The 24154-nt window shown below is 39.2% G+C and overlaps 1 protein-coding gene across 10 annotated transcripts in view; it reads left to right on the top strand.

Moving 5' to 3' along the window:
• dtnbp1b (dystrobrevin binding protein 1b) overlaps positions 1-24154 on the top strand; it is a 72547-nt gene that overhangs the window by 17336 nt on the left and 31057 nt on the right. For 6 of the 10 annotated variants that reach the window (XM_038723987.1, XM_038723990.1, XM_038723989.1 and 3 more), the window contains one exon: positions 2067-2119. The exons of 2 other annotated variants lie outside the window; for them this stretch is intronic. In XM_038723987.1, coding sequence (XP_038579915.1) covers positions 2098-2119 — 22 coding nt within the window. In that variant the 5' untranslated portion in view covers positions 2067-2097. Of the gene's footprint in view, positions 1-2066; positions 2120-21621; positions 22004-24154 lie in introns of those variants that run through there. 2 more of the 10 variants (XM_038723991.1, XM_038723986.1) reach the window with 2 other exon arrangements.

The raw sequence follows: 24154 nt of genomic DNA, 5'->3' as shown, positions 1-24154 counted from the left end.
GTCACTAGTGTGTGTGTGTGTGTGTGTGTGTGTGTGTGTGTGTGTGTGTGTGTGTGTGTGTGTGTGTAAAATCTGTGTCACAAAGTCGTCAGAAGTTTTTCTTCCTGCTATCTTTTCCACTCTGACGTGCTCTTCCTCTCTTGCTTCAATCAGACTAATCGTTTTCCTTGTTGTTAATTGCTTCTTTACCCCGCAGAGCTGTCATGTCTCAGACTGTGAGGAGAAAAGTGACTTTTAGGATCTGATGTGTTTTGTGCTACACCTGTTCCAATTTACCAACATGTATCCTGATGAATTGTTCACATTTACCAGTAGCTGAGGGCATATTATGATGGGGTCCTTGGCATGGAAAAAAATTATAGGTTTGAAATTTGTACCAGTTCTAAAACTAAAGTAAAATGTAATGCGTCAAGCAGCTCCCGGCAGCGACACTCACAGCTCCCCTGCTGCTAACGCTACAGCTAACATCCCAACATCAGCGTGTCTTGTTGAACTATAAAGTAAGCTGTATGTCCGTGGGCAAGTCATTAAACGTTACCTGACTGACACACACATAATGGCTGGCATTGCTGGATAGTGATGTGTGGCTCATCCATTATATTTAATGCAATTTCTTCTCCGTAACACCGGCATATGTGGAAGAACGGACAGCGGTGAAGTTACTTTCAAGTTGGATATTCATGGTTTTAAGTTGGACATTCAATAGATGTTGAATTCCAATGCTTAAAGCTAACTTCACAGTGGTGCATAGCACCCCTCATCAAAATATTACGGTAAAGTGTGGAATTTGCGACACAACTATATAAAACATAATTGTAAACGATAGAAGTTTTTCTATCGTCAAACGATAGATATCGTCATATCGCACAGCCCTACATAGCATAGGTATCAAATCTTTTTTCTAGATGTATTTGGGATTTAAGCTTTTATTAGATAGAACAGCTGAAGAGAGAAACAGGAAACATGGGAGAGAGAGAGTGTGGATGACAGAAAGCAATGGAATCAAACCCGGGCCGCTGCGCGTGCTCTACCAGGAGAGCAAACCGGCGCCTCCAGTAATCAAATCTTTTGTTATATAACTATCCCACTCATGTTCGTATTGTCCGTGTGCGGTTACCCTTGATAGATAAAGTGGTGTCAGTGGCACATTGACGATTTCCATGTCATTAGTGATGACTTATATAACAAAATCTGGGGTCGAGCCATAGTCCCTGATAAATGTTAAATCCTGCTAAACTGAGTATATTAATAAGTTTGCATGCATGTGCATCTCTATCTCCTGATTATACATTTGACCTACATACGATGATAATGATTAAATACTAGAAAGTTACATGATGTCTACAGTGCAGATAGCTCACTAGCAACAGTGTATAGCTTCTTGAAGTGAAACAATGATTCATTTCACTTTAAATAGTTCAGATGATGAGTCAGTATTAGTGTTGGTAGGTGTTTTTGCACCATTATCACCTTATTCCATCTCCAGACAGAAATCCCTTTTTAAACTGCTTTTCAAAAGAGGTTTATTGATCAACAGAAATCCATAGAAGCACATTAGCTAAAGCTGGGATAGTGTAAACCAAGTGTGGATTATTGCGAGAGTGTGAATGGTGGAACCAACTTGTCACTGCCAAAATAGCATCATTGCTAAAATCTAGAGACAGCAAGGTTGTAGAAGCCAAATTCTCAGCTCTGTCTGTGTTTTAGACAATCCTCTTTTCACTGCAAATTTAAGGATAGCCAGTATATATCACTATTGATGCAGACAAATACTGGGACTGTAAAAAATAGATAAATATAGGCCTTAATAGACAACACAACAGAAGTGTAACATTTGTCCATAAAAGATCTGAGATGAATCTGTGACTAAAGCACACTCTTGTAAAATCAAAAAATGTTTGATGGTTACATTTACACTTTTAGCCATTTAGCTGACACTGTTAGTTCAGTGTGTGAGCAGGTAGCAGGTCAGTGTATTGCCCAAGGATCCTGTCACATCACATTAGTTGATGTCAGGATTTAGCCTGAGACCTTTCAGTAACAGATTCTTTTTTTTTTTTATCCAGCAGCAGGATCAGGAGACAGGCACACATCTGCATGAGCGCTGCCAAGACACTGGGTAAGGTGCAAAGACACTTGGGGAAATCTTTGATATGAACCTCTCCCTTACAGCCAAACAAGACATCACCGTCATATCTCACCCATTTTATCTCTCACCCCTCTCTTGCTTCTTTTCACATGCCCTAAGTATTTCTCAAGTCGACTGTCAGTCCTTGCTTTGTTGTCTACACGCTTCCTCATAGATCTTTGGTGCACAGAATCAATTTAGGATAAGAGTTCTCTAACGCTGACTGATGGGCTGAAAAGATGGTCAGACAAGTATAGTTCAAGTCTGACGAGCTGTGTCTGGATACACGTTAAAGCTTATTCAGAGCTTTCTATGTTACCTTGCCTTAGGACACAGTGAGAGTGAAAGAGAGAGAGGCAGAGAGATATTCATGATTGGATGAGCATCAGGGAGAAATGGAGCAGGAATTAGAAATGGGTGAAAAGGGCAGTGCATGTCCTCCACACTCCCACAAGACGTTTTATCTATAACAAATTTCATTATAGTTACATGCATTTGTTTTGTTGTTTTTTGTTTTAAAACCAGGACACCATTTGGCTGATTAGTCACTGTGCTATCGGTGCTTATATGTTGGTCTCAACAACACCAATCATATTTTGATTGTAAGCACCACAAGACAGTAAAATTGTTATAGTCTGAGCACATGGCCACACTAAAAAGTGGAACAGTGAAATTCAAATATGTATGTCAGAGGCTTAAATCCAAAGCACCAAGTTATAAATGCTGGCATGACCAAGCTCCTAATGGTAATGCCTTAAAATAGATGTCAGTAGGATTTTGTATCTGGCTTTTACACTAAATTTTCTGCAGCATCCTTCAACCTTGTATTTTCTTACAGTGGGGACTGTCAGCTTTGGCATTACTGGCATATAAAAACACAGAGGCTCTGCTTGTTACCACTTGTGTCGTTGCAGGCAGTCTTTGTTTCCTGAGGAATCTGAAAGTACAAGAGATGAGAGGAATACTGGATCAGTAATATATGGAAATGAACAGTTCACTCTGCTTCTGAGATGGCATATTTCAGATTTCTTTAAGAATGTGAATGAAAATGTTCAAGGACTATGACTATGCATAGCAGTGTGATATTTGTTTATAATGTAATTATCATAGGTACTGCTGCCAATCTTCATGAAGCGTGAATTGACAACAGCTTAAATGAACAAAATATCTAATTTGTGTGCCCACATAATACGCTTCACTACATTTTTCTTCTTCCTTGAGAATATTTGTAACAATTATTAATCAATTAATTAATCAAATTTCCCTGTAAAGCCCAGGTCAGTTGCAGTATTACAAGCTTTCATAAAGCCGATATTCCTAATTATGCATTCCAAGCAAATTATTTATGCTACGGGATAGTGAAATTTTGTGTTTGCAGGAAGTAACACAGTAAGTAACTGTGCTGTGCTTGTCTAATGAGTTGGGTTGGCTCGGCTCAGGTCCAAATTGGCACACCTCCTGGTGACTATGACAGCTGCCAACACTGCTGCCCATAGGGGTATGCATATGTTATACAATGGATGGACTTAAACAAAGCATAAGTCCACATATCAATCTTTTCACATTATGTTAAAGTCCCAAAGCATGTCTCCCCCACAGACCACCACTATTTGGCATATTACAGCTACAAATTATAGTGGAAAGGCTATGGTAATTCGCTGGCAACTAAAGAATGAATTAGATTTTCAGACTGACGGCTGTACAACTGAAAATGTTTAGACCTAACTGACTATGTGAGCCCAGCAGTGAACTGTGTATATTTTCCATTCCCCAGTGCATCCTGGGATAGTCCCCATAGGTATAGAAAATTGACAGGTAGATCATGGAATATTATATCAAGATCAAGAGTGTGTGTGATGAAGAAACTAGTTGGAGTGCACTAGCCAACCAGAGTTTCATAGCTGCTAAACTATTGATATGTCAAATTTATTTTTCTACACATGCTGTAAAAAGATGTAAAAACACATTTCAAAGGGAAAGCGTGTTACATACCTGTGATCCCTCTGAGTCCGGAACCCGCATCCTGTCCCTAAAGGTTAATATGTAACATTTCAGTTAATGAACGGGGCAAATTCAGTATGACAACAATCACAGATTTGCAATTTCTCTTGACTTTTAATCAAAGATTTTGCATTTCAATAATATCAGTTATATTTGTGATAAGTGAAGTCATTTTTTTCCTGTTTGATTTCAAGTAATTGAGCATAATCAGCACTTGCCACCTAACTATTTAAAACATGTCATGACTGGCCGCAGCAAAGCAACCAGCGGTTCTGATCTTTGTATCCACACCAAACATTTCATACTTTGATACTGGGCCTCTCCAGTACCATCCTCGCTATTACTGTCGAAACGTTCTCTTTTCAAAATGTAATTGCAGCTGAGCAGTTACACCTGCCCCACATTCCCCAGAATGAACACCAAACACGAGTGCTTTCCGACAGATATGGAGTAAGCTTCACTTTAGATCTGAATTCACTGAGTCAGGAGGATATTTCTAGGTCAGTGAAACAGACAAGCAGTAGTATACATTTCAGATGTACTGTAGATTTCACCCCTCTCTCAGAGACAGACAGAGTGTGTTATGCTTTATTCAGCTAGGTAGTGCCCGTTCATTGGAGCAAATTTGGCCTTGTTTCATGTTTAATGTCTTATTCATGACTAAACCAACATGCCCGTGGTAAATGTTTAATTCTGTAAATGAGGAATTCAGAATGAGCTCTATTTTTAGCCAGGGTGAGACAGTTAAACAGAGAACTCAATGTTCTTCAAAATCAGCTCATGCTTGAATATGTATTTCATGTAGTGAGTGAGATGTAGATTTTTGTGGATTTATAACATTGCAGGTCACCACACCTTTAAATTTACTCTTGCCAGAATAACTGTAGTTCATTTCATTTAATAACATACACACCAGCAGACAATACTTCATCAAATATCAACTACTACTACTATAACTACTTGGAGTGAGCTGCATTTATTCTGCCAGGCATTTTAACACATCACATATAAGATAACTTTAAAAATGTATGGCTTACGGCTGCATTAACACACATTGCAGTATAATGTCACTACATTTTGTGCAAATAGTAAATATTTTTCAAAGTAGTGCTCACACAGGAACTGGCTTCAAAAATCAGAAGAATGTGGACTGCTTGTTTTTATTTCCAGGGCCAAACCACTGGACCAATCAGTCTGTCTTTACTAACTTCTGTTAGCCAAAAACTAACCATAATGGATCCAGGCATAAACATGGCATGTTTATGTCTGAATAATATACCTGTATTATATCTGGAAGTGAGAGAGAGGTGGATGTGCTTGTAAATGTGGCCTGTGGAGAGTGAAGAGTCACCCTCTGCTGGTACGGTTGTTACCTCCAGAGAGAAATAGCTTGAATTCCTCCTATGAAACTGTATTTAATGAACGCTCAGTCAATATTGCAGTATTTTTATATTTATGGTTTACTGAAATGTGTTGTGTGTATTCATGAGGCCTAACAAACGTGTTGAATGTATTTCCTTTCTCATTAGACATTTGCAAAGCCGATTCTTTTTTTTTGGATACTTGCATTGTTTACATCCATGCTTACTTGTTAGCAGTCTTTGCTGGAACATTGCTACATTCCTTGGTGCTTTATAGCCACATGTAGATCAGTAGAACAATGTGAATCCATTGGCAGAACTGTATCGATACACATTCATGCAAACAAAATGAGGACAGGATCATACAAACATATAGCTTTGTAGCACCATTACTGGTCAAAAACTCCACAAGACACCTTTGATTTAGGCTTAGAATCTGCATAGTTGTGCAGTAACTTTTTGTAGTTAATGTCTGTTCCTGTGATTCCCATGAGCCTGTGATTGAATAACTGGTGGTGTGATCATGAAACCTTTTATTCCTGAAAATTTGCCACTAGATATGACTCAGCCATCAAAGTAAAAAGGGTAACACATTGTGTGCAAGAACAAGTGTACCGAAAGTTCACAGGGCTCTTCTCACAATAGAGATCCATCAGACACAGCAAGCTACAGTAGGTGGAGCCGCTTCCTGCAGTACATTTTCTGTACTTTTTTCTGTCTTCAGATTCAGTTGTTTGATTGCTTGTTAAAATACTTCAATTTAGATCAAGAAGTTATGGCATGCTTTATTTTTTTCTTTTGTTTTTACATTTCTATAGTGCCTTTTTAAAATAATTTGCTCTTGCTGAATAAATAAAATACACACAGAGCTTTTAATCTGTGTTTTAGTGCCATGGCTAATATGAGTGTAGTTAAGATTTATAAGACAAGGTAAAGTTTTCCACAGAAGACAAAATTAACCCCTGTTCAAACAAATCAAGTTGTTAGACCTTTGCTGCTTGAAACGTGACAAAAACCCCTCTTACTACAACATCAAACCACTAGATGGAGACATTGACCTATATAAATCCAGTGATCCAGCATAATTTAGTCTTTTATTATAGTCAGTGGGGGTCTTGTCAGTCTGACTCAGAATCACTGCTAAAAGCACCCGGAAATATGCTAATTACCATTTTGGGCTCAAGTCTTAGCTCATGCAGGTAGTGTCACAAATAATGTTTAGGTATGTGCTGACTTGTTTTATTTTCCCCATGTACAGTTGAAATTGAATTGATGAAATTAAGTAGAATTTGTCAAGTGCTCGAACTTTAGCTGAAACTTTTCATGCTCCTCCCTCTCTATCATCTAGATATTATTTATTTTGTTTAATAAAGATAGGGAAACGAATAGCTTAATTAGGAAGATAAGTGATGACAGGGCTCAAACACAAAAGGATATTAGACAAAATTAGAATATGAGAATATAATCAGGTTTCCCTGCAAGAATGTAACTTTCTGTCATTATGTCCAATACTGATATTGCATTTTCCTAATGAAATTGTCAGATATGAATATATATCTCTAGAAGGATAGGTGAACTATGGATTGAATGAACTCTCTTCCACTTCTGGAGATGTGCGAGTCTCAAAATCCCATTAGGTATTTTTAGAAAGAAAAAAATGGTAAATGGAAAAAGATGTAACATTGCACACAGAAGTATCAGATATTCGACTGATACTGACACTTTTCCTGATGTTTACATCACAATATAAACTGCTCAAAAAAATAAATAAATAAGGAAACACTTAATCATCACAGTATAACATTATGTCAGTAACACATCAGGGATATCAGTCTGTTCAGTTAGGAATAAGTGATTGGGAATCAGTGTGACTTATTTTGGTGCAAATGAAAGTGACAACAGGTGCACTGGAGACTCAACAGCAAGACAACCCCCAAAAGGGAATGGTTTTGCAGGTGGTGGCCACAAACAATCGCTCTCTTCTTCTCTCCTTATCCTTGCTGAGTGATTGTTCTCTAGTTTTGCATTTTGCCCGTGTCCTTGTCATTACGTGTAGCATTAGTATCTGCAGCCCAAGGTTGCACAGGTAATACAGCTCCTCCTGGATTTCACATCTATATGTACTGTGGCAAGAAGGTTTGCTGTGTCTCACAGCACAGTCTCAAGAGCATAATAATCATGCTGCGTGTGCTTATGCATCCCCAAACCACTTTCCTTTCCCTTTCTCTTACAGGCACCTTTGTGCCTGTTAGTGCGTGTGTGGGACATTGGGTTTTGATTCAGATGGTGGCAGGGCAGTCTCAGTGGAATACACTGTGACAGTCTCTGGCTGAAGAAAAGATGTGGTGTGCTTGCACAGAGAGCCGTGAGGGACAACTTTTTTTCTGACTCACTCCACTTTTTTTTCACTGCTTTTTTGCTTTGTCATATAGCTCACGTACTCTGCTGGAGTCTGTTGAATATCACGTTCTCTCCTCTTCTAATATAAGAGCAGACACAGACAGACAGAAAGAGACACACACACACACACACACACACTCTCCTGCTTTGATCACTGACTTTATCCCATCTGACTGAGTGAATCTTTATACAGCCTCTCTACACAGTCTGTGGGGATGGTAATAGGAAAGAGTAGGCTTCCCTATGAGCTTTCTTCGGCAATAGGCGAGGTGAGTGAAGAATGTGCTGCCTGTGGATGTAATGCTTCAATAAGCTGAGGACATGAATATAGGGATCTGTTACCGTGCCTCCTGCTTTTTCACTATTTCCCTGTTCCTCTTTTCTGCTTGCATTTTGGCTTTTGCCAAGACTGTTCATACATGTATCCTTTTGAAATGGGTTGGGAATTACTTTTCTTTATTCTTTGTCTATACCATTCAGCTTCACACTGACTCAGTTGGATAGTGGAAGTGGCAGCTATCCAAGGAAGTTTTCTCCTGTTGCTGAGGGAGTTTAGGCGTTAAATGTCTTGCTAAAGAGCACCTTCAAGAGGAAGTGTTACTCATTCATGTTATTTTAATGTATGGTAATTTTTCCACCAGTTGGTTTTTCAGTTTACATTAGTAATTTTCAGGCCAGTGAGGACCTATTTAACTACAACCCTGTGTCTCAATGTGCAAGCTATTTCTTACTTTTAACCAGTGAAATAAAATCCTTTCAGTGTAAATACAAAAAGGGGTCAAAAACACAAGACAGAGAGAAATACAACATCATATTTAATCAGCACATGGCAATAAAACACTAGATGTTAGGCTGTCCTTGGATCAAATTGGATCGACCATCAAAGCATCCAGAGGATATTAAGTGCAACTGTCATTGTGTGCAGTGGAGGCATGCAGCTTCTTGATGTGGGCAGTGCATATAACCAGCAACATCTGACTGACACCAGATTTGACGCATCACATGCCACACACAAAAACAATGTCATACATTTTGACATGTTCTTCTGTCAAATGGAGAGGCAGAAATAGAACAGATTACTGTGGTTTCGGTTTGTCTGGCAAGAACTCACTGTCATTTCTGAATTCATAAAAATAAACGTGTAGTTCCAGTTCAGAAGTAAATGCACGCCTCTGTCTACACCTGCAAACTGCTGCACATCAGTAGGCCGGCCTCCACTGTATGCCTTGCTGTAGGAATCTTACATTGTCCGTAGCACTAAATATATGAGGTGCTGGTGCCCACGCAAGACTTAATAGACTATTCTGATGAAATCCCTGATTGGATAGCACAGTGCCTCAAAACTTGTCAAATTCACTTGAATATCAAACAGAAGATAGCTGCTCCAGTTTAATGACCCTTACATTACAGATACATTTCAGATAATTCATGTAATCTTGTCAGGGGAGAATATCTGTATAGATTAGATCTTATGTTAGATATGTCTAGTGCAGCTCCAGACACAGAGCAAACTTGCAGTGTGTATCTCAATGGTGGAGCTAGACTACAGAAGTAATTTATATGAAAATATTGGGGAAAAGATAAAGAGCTGTATACCCAAAACTCATTAAAGTTGCTCTGAGGCCAGAAAGCCAGTCATTATCTAATCCTCTTTTTTATTTATTTATTTTTTTTTGTTGTTGACTGAGCTACTGGCAACTTTGCATGAATGACAATGCTGCATTTCAAGACAGCAGCAGGGAGAGTTTTGTATTCATGCCACCTCTTCCCACAATTGTCTCTCTTGCTGTTGGCATCTTCTGCCAAGCGATATTCTGTTCTCATCGCAGTCTTATTTAACAGTTTCAGGGTAAATTGTTAAAATCCGTTCAAGATTTCCTCCTGTATTGTATAACATATAGTATAAAATACTACATATCTGATTTCTAAATTTACTTCAGATATCCTATGGATATCACAGCATATGGATCTTTTTCACAATAATTGAGGCCCAATCAGGGAAATACAGAGAAGTTACACCCTACCCTTCATTAATGTTGAATTATTTTGTTTTTCTTACACTAGATGTGGCTATCCTGACAAAAAGTATCACAGGATAGCCAGGTAACATGTAGGGTTTGTTATCACTTTTAAACTGATTCACTCAACTCAAGATTGTTTTGCAAAACTGACATTGTCCAAAGTATACCAGATGTTTGACTGTTTCATTTACTATTCATGCAGCTAAGGGGTTTTCTTCATTTCATTATGGTTTGAAAATCAACTTACAGGAACTTAATTTATGTTTGCAAATAGAAACAGTGAATATTCCTGTCTACTTTTTTAAGTTAACCCTTTATTGTTGTCATGCAGCCTAGAATTTACAGCCTGGTATAAAAACAGTTTTGGTCTCTATAGCAAATTTCCCCCTTCTTGACAACTGTGCAGCTGGTAAATTTTGATGTAACTTACCTGTTTAATTTATGTTAAAGCTATGTATAATTAAGAATGTGGTTGCTTTGAGTGACAGGTCTGTGCTCCCTCAGGTGTCTACCCACTGGGTGGGAAACCAGGCTTCATTTGGCTCGCCTCAGCTCTACCTCTTTAACCATCTGTAGATTAGCTAGAGTCAGAGACTGCCAAAATGGCAAAGGCCGGAGCCGCCAGGAACCACCCACATTGAACTTCACAACGTTTCTTAAAAAACCTATGGGTGAAGTCCATGTTTTATACAGTCTATGGTTATCATATTTGTACTCCAAGAGGACCTCACAGCGTTGGAACAAAGAAAACACTGGCTCCAGTTGTAAAATCGCTGAGCTCCACAGGCCCATCATCTCCTCAGCATGAGACATTTCCATTCCACTTAGACACACGCAGCCTCCTCTATGTTGTGTGTGTGTGTGGCTCCAGTGTGATATTACCAAACCTGATAGGAAAAGCAAAATACTACACATTGCCTACCAATTTACTGCCATTAATCCAGGGCTTTCTGTACATGTCCTCCAGAATTGATGACATTAACTTCTAATTAAACATGTTCAGTGGTTGTGCAAGTCAGAAGACATGTAAACAGGTAGGAGGATGGGCCACCCAAGAACAGATTGAGCAAAGCAGACTCCTGTTAGATGTGTACTGGAGGTCAAAGTATTTTTGGGTAGAGTCACTGAAGCATAAGGAACATGTGGAGTAATTAAGTGAGGTAATCCTCACATTCTGTTTTTCAGTGGAAACCTTAAAATTTGCCGTAGACCTCGAGGGCTCATTTTCGCAAAGCGCAGTGAGCTGTGCAATGAGAATAATTACCAAGTGCCTTTTTTTTCTTTTCTTATTCGTTCTTGACCCTGGGACCTGTGTTGAAGAGCAAATTTTATGGTATCATGCAACATTGTTTGGATTGTGGTGTTTGATTATTTAATTTGCCTATTCAGGTTTTATCAGCTGTCGGGATGAAGACAAATGCAACTCATGCATTTTACATGGGCTATTGTCATTCTCTCACATTATAGAGTAACATTTTTCACTGCTATCTGTATATATTTAAAACAAATTCAGGGTTAACTATGGATAGCTCTTTGTGTTGTGTGTAATTTAAAACACTTTCAGATAAGGCACCTGGCTAAGTTGCAGCTCTGTGTTGAAAGTCACCTTTCTAAGCTGACAAGCAGGACAATTTTGGTCATAATGTGATAGATTGTTGGTCTTTGCTTGTTTGGAAGGAAAAAATTTATGTTTTTGTGTGTTTTTATTTCCAATTGGTTCTTTTGACAACAGTAAAAATGTCACATGTGATTTTGATATTGTTTATCACACCTGCAGTGCATATACTGTCAGGGTTATCCAGCTATTTCTATGGTCTAATGTAGTCTATCAAATAGGCTCCCTGTGGCATGAAATGGGAAAAATACATAGTGATAACAAGGGTAGTGGCACAGGTCAGTCATTGCCTGTAGCAGTTGTGGTAGGTAGCAGAACAGAGAGATGGGAGGTCACTGTACTTTAAAAACACAAGAGGAAGAAATTAGAGTGGGATAGAGTTTAGGATGTGGTTTTGCAGGGACATGGCAGCAGGCTTGTGAAGGGAGGTGTTGAGTGGGAGCAACTAACATGTGAAAAACTCTAAACTTTAATGCCGGCATGTTCAATTGGCAAACCATGAGGCCAGGAAGACAGTTGCAAATATCATTTTTGCAAGACACCAGAATTCAAGTCGCCTTCACTTCATTCACAGAGCAGGTTCAATAACTAAACAAACCTCTGAAAACAGTATGACATAGACTGACAGTTATGTGCAGTTATGTGAAGCTTTACCTTCTCCAGGTGTGCAATGCTAATGTATTTGGATGAGCTCCAATCAGTCAATCAAAATTTCAGGCAACCAGTAGTGCTTTAAGTAAGGGCCAAAATTACAGTTATAGTTAATTATAGTGTCTGCAAATCTTGAAGCGTGTCGGATGAAGAAATCAGTGTTAGCGGTATCCTTTAGTACACTTTCATTTCACTGTGTTGCTGCACAACTCAAATGGAAATGCAAAATAAAAAGTCAGATCCCTTTTATGAAAAACTTGAATGAATGAAGTGGGGCTAATAATGTTACAGTGTGGTGTAGTATAGTGTGTGAATGTTAGCTTTTTGTATATTTTATGAATTCCTGAAAACCTTCTTCACAGTCTATCCCACTGTTCTGAAAATGGCCTATAAAATGTTGCTTTCTTGAACAGATTGTGAAGAACAAACTGTCCCCACTTCCCCGTTGCCCAGTGGCTCATTTTCAATGGAAATGACGAAGGCTGATGATTAACATGGGAGCCATATTGCATCCTTAATGATTCCTGAGTTTGTGTCTCCTCGAATTGGCCAATGCAAGAGCAGATGGCCCCACGGGTGGAATCCAGACACGGTCACTGTGCCTGTGACAACTTTGAAAAGTGTGCATGTGAGTCAGTTTGTCTGAACATTTGTGTGTATGTGAATGTGTGTTCAGAGTGTGAGATGTATTTCTTTTCCAACATTTGCTCCTGCAGGCCATTGCTCTAAATACGAATGTACTCTTAGTCAGCCAGTGTGGTTACATAAGAATAAGAAAAACCAGTATGTCTTGAATACTTTTTTTTTATTCTTCTGCCTGTATGCCTTGCCGCTGTTAAACACATGTCTGTGGAGTTTAGCTTGGGTCTTGGGAGGATATGCACACTTCCTGTCAGTAGATTTTCTTCCGTCTACATCAAATGCAAATGAACAAGCACAGGGGTCTCTGTCTATATCACTTCCTCTGCTTGTTTTTTTGCTTTCTGCTAGCCGCTCTCCTGTGTGTTAGGTGTTGTACAATGTGTCATTCTGGCCTCTAGCATTCACAAAAAATTACAGTCAACTCATCCAAAGGGTAGGTATGTTTTCAAATGTAAATTGAGGCCAAAAAGACACAGTAGTGCAAGCCCAGAGCAGATTTTCGAGTGGCCTTTTATTGTGGCCAGCCTAAGGCCACACCTGTGCAACACCCATGCTGTCTGATCAGCATCTTGATATGCCACACCTGTGAGGTGGATGGATTAACACCGATTTTGTCAGATTTGTGAACAATATTTGAGAGAAATAGGCCTTTTGTGTACATAGAGAAAGTCTTAAATCTAGATGAATGGAGGCAAAAACAAAAGTGTTGTGTTTATAATTTTGTTCACTGTACGTTGGTGAAAAAAGGCAGTCCTTGAAATTTGCTTAATGTGAGAGTCAGTCAGTCATGTTATCAAAAATAACTCACAGAATCCTCACAGTGGTGCTGGAGGCCAGGGTGATACCATCCAGAGTAACTATTGTCACGGAGGTGCTTGGGGCCCCAGTGCAATAACTTCAGTTTTATCTGACTACAGTGTAATAAGTAAATAGATGCAAAAGTCAAGAACATCTTTCAGGGAAGGTGAGATTATGTGATTATATTGTATCACAAAAAGCAGAACTCGGCAGGAAAATGTTGATAGAATTTGTGTTAATACTGACTCATTACCTGCAAAATCAAACTCTGGAAAGTTGTTCTCTAATATGACCTTGTTTCCCTGTTTATAAAATGTTCTTTGATGTTCACATGCTGTACTTTTTAAATAGAATAGTAATATTTTGCACCCCAAATGTGATCCAAATTGTAATGTATACGTAAATTCTCACATTTGTTTCATTTGAATGCTTTTAAAGAGTCTATAAAGATTCTGTCCTTGACTTTTCCTTGTATCCTTCACTTTTCTGTCACTTCTCTTATCTCTCCCTGTCTTCAGGTCCCTTGTTCCACCCACCTTTCCCCACAGTCCTTGCCAACCTCCCTGGCATCTACCCTGTAAATCCTCTTTTTTTTTTTTTTATCTTTGACTTCACTGACAATAACTTACTCTGTGACTATGAACCAGAATAAAACTACTCTTATTTTGTGGCAATGTCAAAGAAAGTCTGATCCAACAGGGGGAGGGAAAAAAAGGAAAATAAAGAGAACTGCCTGAGGTAGAGAGTTGCCTGGCAACAACTTCCCACCTTTGTGTGAGAGCTGGCCTTCATCAGATTGCAGCAAAGACATTTAGAAACACTCCAGTATAAAAGTTGGTTTCCGCACACTGGTTGAGAGGTATGAACAAGAGAAAAAGAGAAGGAGTAGGAGAAAAGGAACTGCCGAAGAATAGTGTGTTACCACATGCCGTGAACCAACTTTGAATGTCTGGGCCCGGGCATAGAGCGGTGGCTTTCATGTTTACATCTTCTTGTCAGTTTATTTTCTCATTCATCTGACTGGATTTCATATCATGGCATTTTATTGTGCCTTTTTTAAAGTCTCACAGATGAGTGTATTGGATGCTATTCCATTTGCTGGAGTGCCTGTTGTAGTTTCTTGCTGTCGAAGGGCCTCCTGATGCTTCTGTTTTTCTGCTTGAAGCTGCAGGACAGACTCGTCCCCAAGAGAGTCAATACTCACTTGGGTCACAAGCCAACCTGCTGTGTCCTGGGGAAGATATTCTTTCTTTTTTTAACCCCCAGAAGAGAAGGCCGTATAGTTTTGACTAACTTCTCTATTAACCCCCACCTATGATCTCTTTTAACCTCTATTAAAAGCTTTTAGAGACTCATGTAATAAAAGACACAACACTCACACAGATTCTCACATTTTCATAAATTAGGGATGAAAAATGTCAAAGAGATGCACCACACTGTTAATTCAAGCCCAAAAAGTGACCCATTTTGTACCAGAATGTGACTCGATACAATTATAAGGGATGACATGTTTGCTGTTTTTGCATGACCTAAATATCCTTTAACAAGAAACATCCCCTGCATTCTGTTGGCAAGAAGTGACGTTAATGTTTGGCAGACTTAAAGTATTTACCTGTTTATTTGCTGTACCCTTTCAGAACATTTAGATGGTACAAAGATCCACAATTGCTGCCATGATATATCTGATGCATTCCTCCTGTAATCATGAGCCTTTTTCAGGCTGGTTCTAACAACACCCACACAAGCAGCTGCAAAAACTAATAATAAATGATCTGCTTGGCAAATTTTGGAGAAAAAATTTTGAGGTCACAGAATGCAAGGTTGTTGTGTCACATGAGGTCACCAGTATCAATGGATAAATATTTTCTCACGATTTCTGAACAGAGATAACACTGATAATCTGCAATTGCAACAACATCATTAGGTATGCAGGTTTTATGTAACTACATTTATGGCATAAAATCATCTCCTTATACAGTGGGTTAAATTCTACGAACACATTACAATATAAAATTCAGTTAATACTAAAAACATGTAAACTATGAGTGTATTAAGAAGATATACGTAAATGTCTGTAATGCTGTCGTATTGGGATATATCTGGGTGTCATGCTTTTCATAAAACTGCAATTCACCTTCCACAAAATATACGTTCTGTAATGTGTACACAAGTTGTGTGTTTGTACACAGTCCACGCTGTAATGACTTCATAGATTCATATATGGTTATCCAGCTGTCCAGGCTAACTTAAATCAACACTCAACAAATATGATACAGATTACCCTCAGGTCTTGGAACCACATCAACCTGCTTCTTTCAATGTACAACACAAAAGTCCTCCTAGATTGCTGAACATTGCCCTATGACAAAAATTGGCTTTGGAACATCGTATAGACCACTTGCATCAGTAAGCTTAAATCTTGGCCACTAAATCTGCAGTTTTTTTCTTGTAACCACAGCTTACAATGCCAGCATTTCTGTACTTACTGTAAGTAGTGTCAGTAATAGTGTTTTCTGCCCTTGCCTCAGTGGGCCCCGCACCCAACCTCTGGCTCTTGGAGTCATGTTTCAGGTGGTGAGCTCATAAGCAGATTATAAAGCAGAATACTGACATCAGCTGCCATCAAGTAACACATTGCAGCCAGTATTCACCTGTTGGCTGCCCTGACTGTAGTCATGTCAGGTCATTCAGATTTAATTACGAGCAACTCGGATGCTGTTCATGTCGGCCTCCGAGTTGTAATTCCAAGTCAGAGATATCAGGAATTTCTTTCTCAACAGACAGCTGGAAAAATACCAGCAAAGCTGCCATCACTGGCACTTACATCTACATATAATATATAATAAATATGATCCAATATAATACTTAATATAATTGATTCAGCTAATTTTAATGAATCTATAACGCTGTTTGTATCTTGGATCACCTGTTAACAAACAGCTACAATTATGTAACACAACAATAATCGCCCATGTAGGCTAATTAAATGGTGCGACTACAAGGCTTGTAATGGGGGTAACCATTTTTGGAATCGTGTGAACAGACCCGAGTCGGAATAACAGAAACTTTTTTTTTCAGAGCTACAAAATAGAGTATTTTTTCTTTTTAAGCATTATTTATCCAGTTTAGGTGTCCTGTAAGCATACACTCTGTCAGTGCTGCCCCGTTTCATATTTATATAAAGACACACATTCACACGGGGTGTCCAATATAATCACTGATTCCACAGATTCTATTTTTTAATAGGCAGATTCACGGAGGCAATTCAGGTTGATTTGCCTTGTTCAAGTGCACCTTAGTGGTCGTTCATCCACTTTCACAGCAGTCTAGAAAATCAAAGCAGTGGCTTTCTGGTCATAAACCCACCTTTGGCTTTCAAGCTGCCACTGCTGATTTACACTTATTATTTAAAGGCAGCACCTCCAGCTGTAACATTAGCCTGACGGCAATTAGATCATGTTTAGATTGAAGTTCTGTGCAGCGTATTTATCTCTCTATCTACTATCTGTTTTATTTATCATTCACTGACACAGAGCAGTCACCTGTCAACCAATCACTGTAGACTCACAGTGAGTAAGTTCATTCAAAAACATGATGTCATCCGTAGCAACAGAGTCAGCCCCACCCCTTCTCTTAAGCTGATGATACACGGTGCAACTTTTAGAGCAATCGTGCTGGGCAACGTTGCCGTCAATGGTAATGAGTAAAGATTACTACTGTAATCGCCTTCCCCCACCACCCGCCCCGCACCGCCACTATCCGTTCAAAACATAGTCGGAAGATTGCCCAGCAACATTGCTCAAAAAGTTGCCCTGTGTATCATCAGCTTTAGATTAGGAGTTTTTGTGTTTTGTGAAAAGGTCTTGAGGAAACTTTTAGCATGATTTAACAGGATTCCGTGTAAGATGAAATCTTTTTGATTACGGCTTCATGATCAGTACCAAGAACAGGTTTTGAGATGGGATAGAAATTTGATCAACCTCAAAATGGAGGTTAGTAGGGAACAAAAAAAAAGCACAGATTAATCACACATGTTGTAACTATTCTTACTTTGGTATTAGTGTTTGGAGAGATGAATATTATTCTATATTTGTTTGTTTCCCATTGGGTGAACTCCCCAGGCAATTATATGACATCAATAATATGATGCAATGTTCCTCTCGTAACTTTTATTATGTATTTTGGACAAAAGAGTTGAAAAGTTTATGGATGGCCTGGAGAATTTGGCATGTCTCCTCATAGATTACATAAAGCTAGATTGCAGAATGTCAGTTTCCAAGGCAACTGTAATTTTGCTCTCATTCTCATCCGTCAGTTCTCTCAGTACACTTGGCAGTTTTTGTGAATTGAGGGCTCTGTGTGTTTGTAAGCTTTAGTAATGGTTGGTTAAGTGTCAAATGGAGAAACGTGTTAACAAAGGCTGTGATTGCACAGGAAGAAATGAAAAAGTGAAGAGGCAGAAATGAGTTCTCATTGTGTGTGTGTGTGAACATAAAAGAATTGATGCACAGAAACGGATGGAAAGAGAGAGAGGAGGAGAAGATGTTTAATTGCCTTCCTATTTTGCTATACACTGTGTTTCTACTTTGTGTACTGGCCCTATTAGGTATTAGTTATGAACAGATTGCTGGAAAATCTCAATTTCTGCCAAACAACGCTGCTTAATAACTTCTATATCTGTGTCACTCTCCGAATTAAAGAGATTTAAAGGAACTGTCGCTCAGCAACCCCATACAATGTTTACTGCAAGCACTGAAAACTCGCAGATAGTGGTTGCTGCTATACTATGCAATTCCTAATGCAACTGAAGTCTGAAACATTGCTATCAGAGGCCTTAAACAACTCTTTTGCAACTTGTACGTCTTTTAATCCGATTTAATTTTATTATTTAATATCTTTGTGTGGCGCATGTTATATTGCATTTTAAATTTAAGGCATTAAGCTGACACATTTCTACCTTAACATCTGCATCATGCAAAAAACAATGTGAATTTTACAGTCTAGATCACCAACATTATAACCAATATTTAAAAAGTGCACAGAATATTCTGCGACCACTGAATGATGATGATGTAAGAGTGATTAGAGAGGGGTACTATATGCAGGAGGAGAGGGACATTTGAGATGCGTAATATGTGCAAACAGATCTGCAGACAACATAAATATTAGCATGGCTGTGTAGTGATTTAACATTATGAGATATAAGTCACATCTTTAGTTACTTTCATAGCACTTAGCACTATATACACAATTTAGTTACATATACAAGTTTACAATGCGGTACAGTTTCTCTGTACACTCTTACCACAAAGAGTGTTGTCAGCCTCCTTTCAGTTGAAAGTAAATTGTAAATATGAAATGTGTAAAAATGTGAATGGTTGAGGATTGTTTGTACCTTTCACAGCAACTGAAATGTTTTTATTGGCATGGTTATTTTCCCTTTCTATTGAGTATTTTAGTGAAGCATCAGCACTGGAGTGTCAAGGGTCCTTTCCTCCACATTGCTGCACTGTAAACAGTGAGATATGGTAGAAGATGCTCCTAGATGGTACTATCAATCCCAGACCACTTGGCAAGCAAATATGAAGGGTTACTCTCCTGGGAAATTAGCTTCTCTCCCCCTCATAACTGTCAGACACAGCTTTAAATGATTTTTATAATGTAGGCACACTTCACCTCTGCTGTCTGCAGTCTGAAAATGACTTTTATAAATTTCTCCCAGTGATTACTGGTATAGCATTTGGATTTCTCACCTAGTGCTGTGAGAAATACAAATGTTTGACTTTTCTAATTAATCTTTTTGTAAGACTAGATAAAGTGCTTTGAGGTCCAATCCCATGGATGTTGAATCATAGATTTGCCAACCACGTCCTCGCTGGACAACGATTTATGTTACGCACGGGTTAACATTTTTGTACTTGTAAGCCCAAAGCATTATCATTTAGTCAATAGTTGGGAGTGCTGGAGATAATTGGACTTGGATGTGTGCTGCCATCTCTCACATTTCAGTGTTTGTAAGTAGTAAAAGGAGTGCTGTAACCTCTGTCACATTCATTGAGATTCAGACAGTGAATGTATAAAGTGTCGTCATGGTCAGAAGTTGCAGAGTTTGTGAGAGATACTGTATGTAAGAATTCCTTGGTTAAAATGTTATAATATATTTTAGTCCAATCTCCCATGTTTCCATATCTCAGGCATACAACACAATTGGCCACACATTCCAAAGTCTCTGCTGGCTTTACTGTTGTCAGTGGTAAAATACAGTAAGCAGTCAGGATATTGGATATTTTCATAACATGTACATTTTCAAACCTTCAGGTTTCAATGCATTACAATGCTACAAAAGCCAAAACAGCAACCTACCAATGTACTCCATCCATCCATCCATCTATCTATCCATCTATCCCTCCATCGTCAACCGCTTATCCTGTGTACAGGGTCGTGGGGGGCTGGAGCCTGTCCCAGCTGACATTGGGCGAAAGGCGGGGTACACCCTGGACAGGTCGCCAGTCCATCGCAGCCTACCAATGTACTAAATTACTTAATTGTTTTTTTATAAAATAATTACTTCTTCAACAGCAGCCAATCGAAGTAGTTGCCAAGCAACATGTACTTGTGGTGGTATTATTGATTAGTGCAGTTTTTTCTGAATTAACTGTTAGCTGTAGTCATGTCTTTTAAGTATTTTTCTCTGGTTCTTAATGTGAGCTGAGGGCTTCAATTATCTGTTTAATAATTTGTCTTCTTGTACAGCATGATGTAATGTTCCAGGAATCCAGTCTAAAGTCCAGCCGGTGCAATTTTCACCCGTCCCACAGCTCATTCTGTTGCGTAGTTATAATCACCCATAGCTAATTAAAGAGCTTATGATATTTCCGTTGAGTTCCCTGCAGTGTGACTTGTGCAGCTGTATCCAAATGCTATTGATTGTGGCTGCTGGTGTTTTGTATCTTATTTTTCCTGCACAATAGCCCCTCAGGCATTGAGGGCTATGATGTGTCATAAAGATGAAGACTAGAGTTGACATAATGTGGATTTGGTGAGTGTGTGTTTGTGTGTGCGTGTGTTTGTTTATGTGTGTGTGCTTAAGCTTGAGGGTTTAATCTCTCTTCAGAATGACTCACTACCCTTTTTTGACTTTTAAGTCATATGCTGTTTGATGGTAGATTCTTTGGGCCTATTTGCAGTTAATACTTCTCCACTGAACTGATTTTAACATTAACAACATTGATACAGAAAACAGTGATACTTCACTGGCAAGAACATAGTTGCAGAAGCCATGCTTCCAAGAAATGTGTCTTTAGTGGTTCCCATCAATTGCACTTAACATACATTGAAAATGAGGAGACATCTCAGAGGGGAAAAAGGAGAGGGGAGGAGTTAGGGAAGAACATAAGAGAAGGAGACAGCGCATGGTGGAACTGTGATGCTCTTCACAGCATCATGCTAATGAGGAGGATTATTATTTCCCCCCTTAGGCAGTGGAGGCACACCGAGTGGGTGTGGGCGCAAGTGTGTTTCGCATTTGATGGTGTGATTTGTGTGTAAGGCTGTGTATGTGCATGATAAAAGCAGAAAACCAAAACCTAACCTTTTGAAAGTGATTCTATTTTGTTGCCTTGACATCTTCACTCTGAATCCACTTTATTAGGTACTCATCCCTATTTATGAAAATAGCTTGCTCTTCCAGCCAATGAGTCACATAAACAAAGAAGGTGTATAAAGTACACAGACTGAGTTAAGAAGCATAACCGTGTGTTCAAAGGTCAGAGGCAAATGTGTTCATGGGTTATAGAAACACACATCATACACAAACAGACATGCACAAACTCATAATCGTCTATGCTCCTTATTTGCCTTTCTCTTTACGAACACACCCTCTCTCCCACCCCCCCCTCTTCATCCTTTCTACTCTGCCCCGGTCCCCCTCCCTTGCTCAGCGGCAGCCAGTGGTATGCTCCACTCGTCTTGGCTCCCCTCTCCCTCTGTCTCTCTCTCCACTCTCAGCCTCAGCAGTCTCCACAACGGAGCCAGACACTGGTGCAGCGTCGATCCATACATTCACATGTGTGTTTCACGGGTACCGGGTTCTTAAAGAACGCTCACAATTTTGAGTGTGTGTAAGTGCAAGTTTATTTGCGTGAGAATGTCCGTGTGAGAATTTCTGGAGTATCTTTTTGTATGGAGGAGCATGTGTGCATAGTGAGAGACAGCGTGAGGAAGCGTGGTGGGCAGGTGTTGTTGTGATCGGTGGAGTTTTCGGTGTACTACCGTTGTGCTGCCTGCCTCCCCCTCCCTCTCATTTGGTTGTCTTGTGAGGGCAAAAATCATCCTGCTGGGATGTCCACCTCGCCTGGTGCAACAGACGGGAGCCAAAGGAACTCTTGTAAGTGACTTTTTTTCCTTCTTTTGTAATTGGGAGTGATGGTCTGTGTGTGTTTCAGCATGTCAAATGTCTTTCTGGCATAGGCTTGGTTTGGAACCAGTCTTCTTTTTGTCCATCAAATAGAGGGTCTTTATTTATTTTTATAGAATGGCAATGTCACATAAAACACGAAATATAAGAAATAAAGAAGGTGCATTTTATTGGTAGTAGGAATGTGAAGTCTATTATGCGTGTGTGTCTATCTGTGTACAGCAAAAAGATGGAGTGAAGATGCCAAGTGTTTGATTGTGTAACACTGTACATTATGTATAAGGGGAAGATGTACAGTAGTAAAAGCACAGCAGGTAATGTGGTAATGTGGGAGTGTGTGGGAACATGCATGAGAGTGTTTATATATTCCCTGGAGCGCCTCCAGCTGTTTATGCATTGGAAAGGTGCTGTGCATCGATTGACAATTAAGCCAGATGTATCTTTTAAGGAAGAGGAACAGCCCAGATGACTTGCTGGTGCCATTCACTACTGTCAAATTGAGGATCATTTCACTGTCTGAGTCTGTCTTGGGTTTTACAATAACCAGGATTCTATTTTACATTTCTATGTTTTCTGTTTAGCTAAAGTAATGATTGAGTAAGAGTGAAATATAGTAGTGGCTGCCTTTGTTAAGTGTGTGGGTATCTACTGTATGTTTGTACTGTATCTGTAGCGGTAGCTTTGCAGGACAGTACAGGGATTATGATAAAGGAAAATTACTATAACATTATAGCGTGAAGTGTATCACTTTTTCAGTGGTTTAAAGTGTGTGGGACTGCTCTGCAGTTTTAATGTTTGACTTCATTCTGGCCTCAAGCAACACACACACACACACACACACACAGACACGCACACAAAACCAAAGGATTGCTGTACTGTAAGTGGGTGATTGATAAAATGATGTGACTCATTTTGACTCATCTGAGAGCTCAGTGGGTACATATACACAGAAAATCTCCCTTTTTTCGCACGCGCACACACACACACACACACACACACACACACACACACATTGACTGCCTTGACTGAGGCACAGATCACATCTGGGAAAATGGGTCTCCTTTTATTGCTTTCATTGTTATTGCACCATCCCCCTCTTCTCACTTTCATTCCCCTTCTCCCCCCTGTTATTTTCTGGATTCTGGTTATTTACTGCCCAACCCTGCATATAACTCGCCTGGAAACCTTTTGTGTGTCTGGGTGATGTGTTAATGATCACACACTAATACGCCCACCCACACTAGACACCTATTGTGTGTTTATAACTGTGTGTGTTTTGTTTGTGTATGTTTAATTATTTGGCTGATTAATATGCTTATTGTTGAGGCACTCCCATTTCACTCTCACATGTTTAGCTTGAGTTCTTAGCTGCTTTTGCTTTGCACTTGACCAGTTTGTTCCTTGTCAAGACACATCCATCACATTACCTTCTTATAAAGCAGTGCCTTCAAATGGAAACATCAAGTGGCCGCAGGCTACATTCACTGATTTGCCAACCATAATGTTACATAACCACGTTTGGGATTTGTGGGAAGTAAATTCTTTCAGCTGCACAACAGATTTTAATAAAAGATTGTGATTAGAGGAGTTGAAGATTGAATAAATGAAGAAATTATAGAAACATTTTTTAATATTTCCATTCCACGAGTTGTAAATAGTCATTAAATATCAAGTGAATATGCCCAGACAATGCCACATTAGTTAGAATAATAAATAAATATTACCACCATTAGATATAAAGATAGAAAGCCATTACAATATCAAACAAAAGTCTTACTGTGCTTATTTTGCTGATTTAAAATTGGAACAAATAAGATACTGGAATTACATAACGATACACCAACTGATAGAAAAATAGTCTTGGTTATGGACTATTTATGGACTAATGTTTAAAGCCCCTCTATTTGTAAGGCAGTAATATTTTTATATATGATAATATATATATATATCAGTGCATTTTTTTTTTAAATCTCTGTTCCGCCAGCCTGACTCAGTGTGGTATTATCACAGTGTAATGCTGCTGCAGAGGTCTCTCTCTCCCTGTTACTTTGTGTCCTCTGTAAAGGAGCAACAGCAGGCACCTGCCACCAAGATGGATGTGCTGTGTCATCACTTCTCCTG

This window comes from Micropterus salmoides, unplaced genomic scaffold, assembly GCF_014851395.1.
Source record: "Micropterus salmoides isolate LMB-PRFRI ecotype aquatic unplaced genomic scaffold, ASM1485139v1 Ms_hic_scaffold_17, whole genome shotgun sequence".
Taxonomy (NCBI): domain Eukaryota; kingdom Metazoa; phylum Chordata; class Actinopteri; order Centrarchiformes; family Centrarchidae; genus Micropterus; species Micropterus salmoides.
This window is presented reverse-complemented; position numbering and strand designations above follow the sequence as displayed.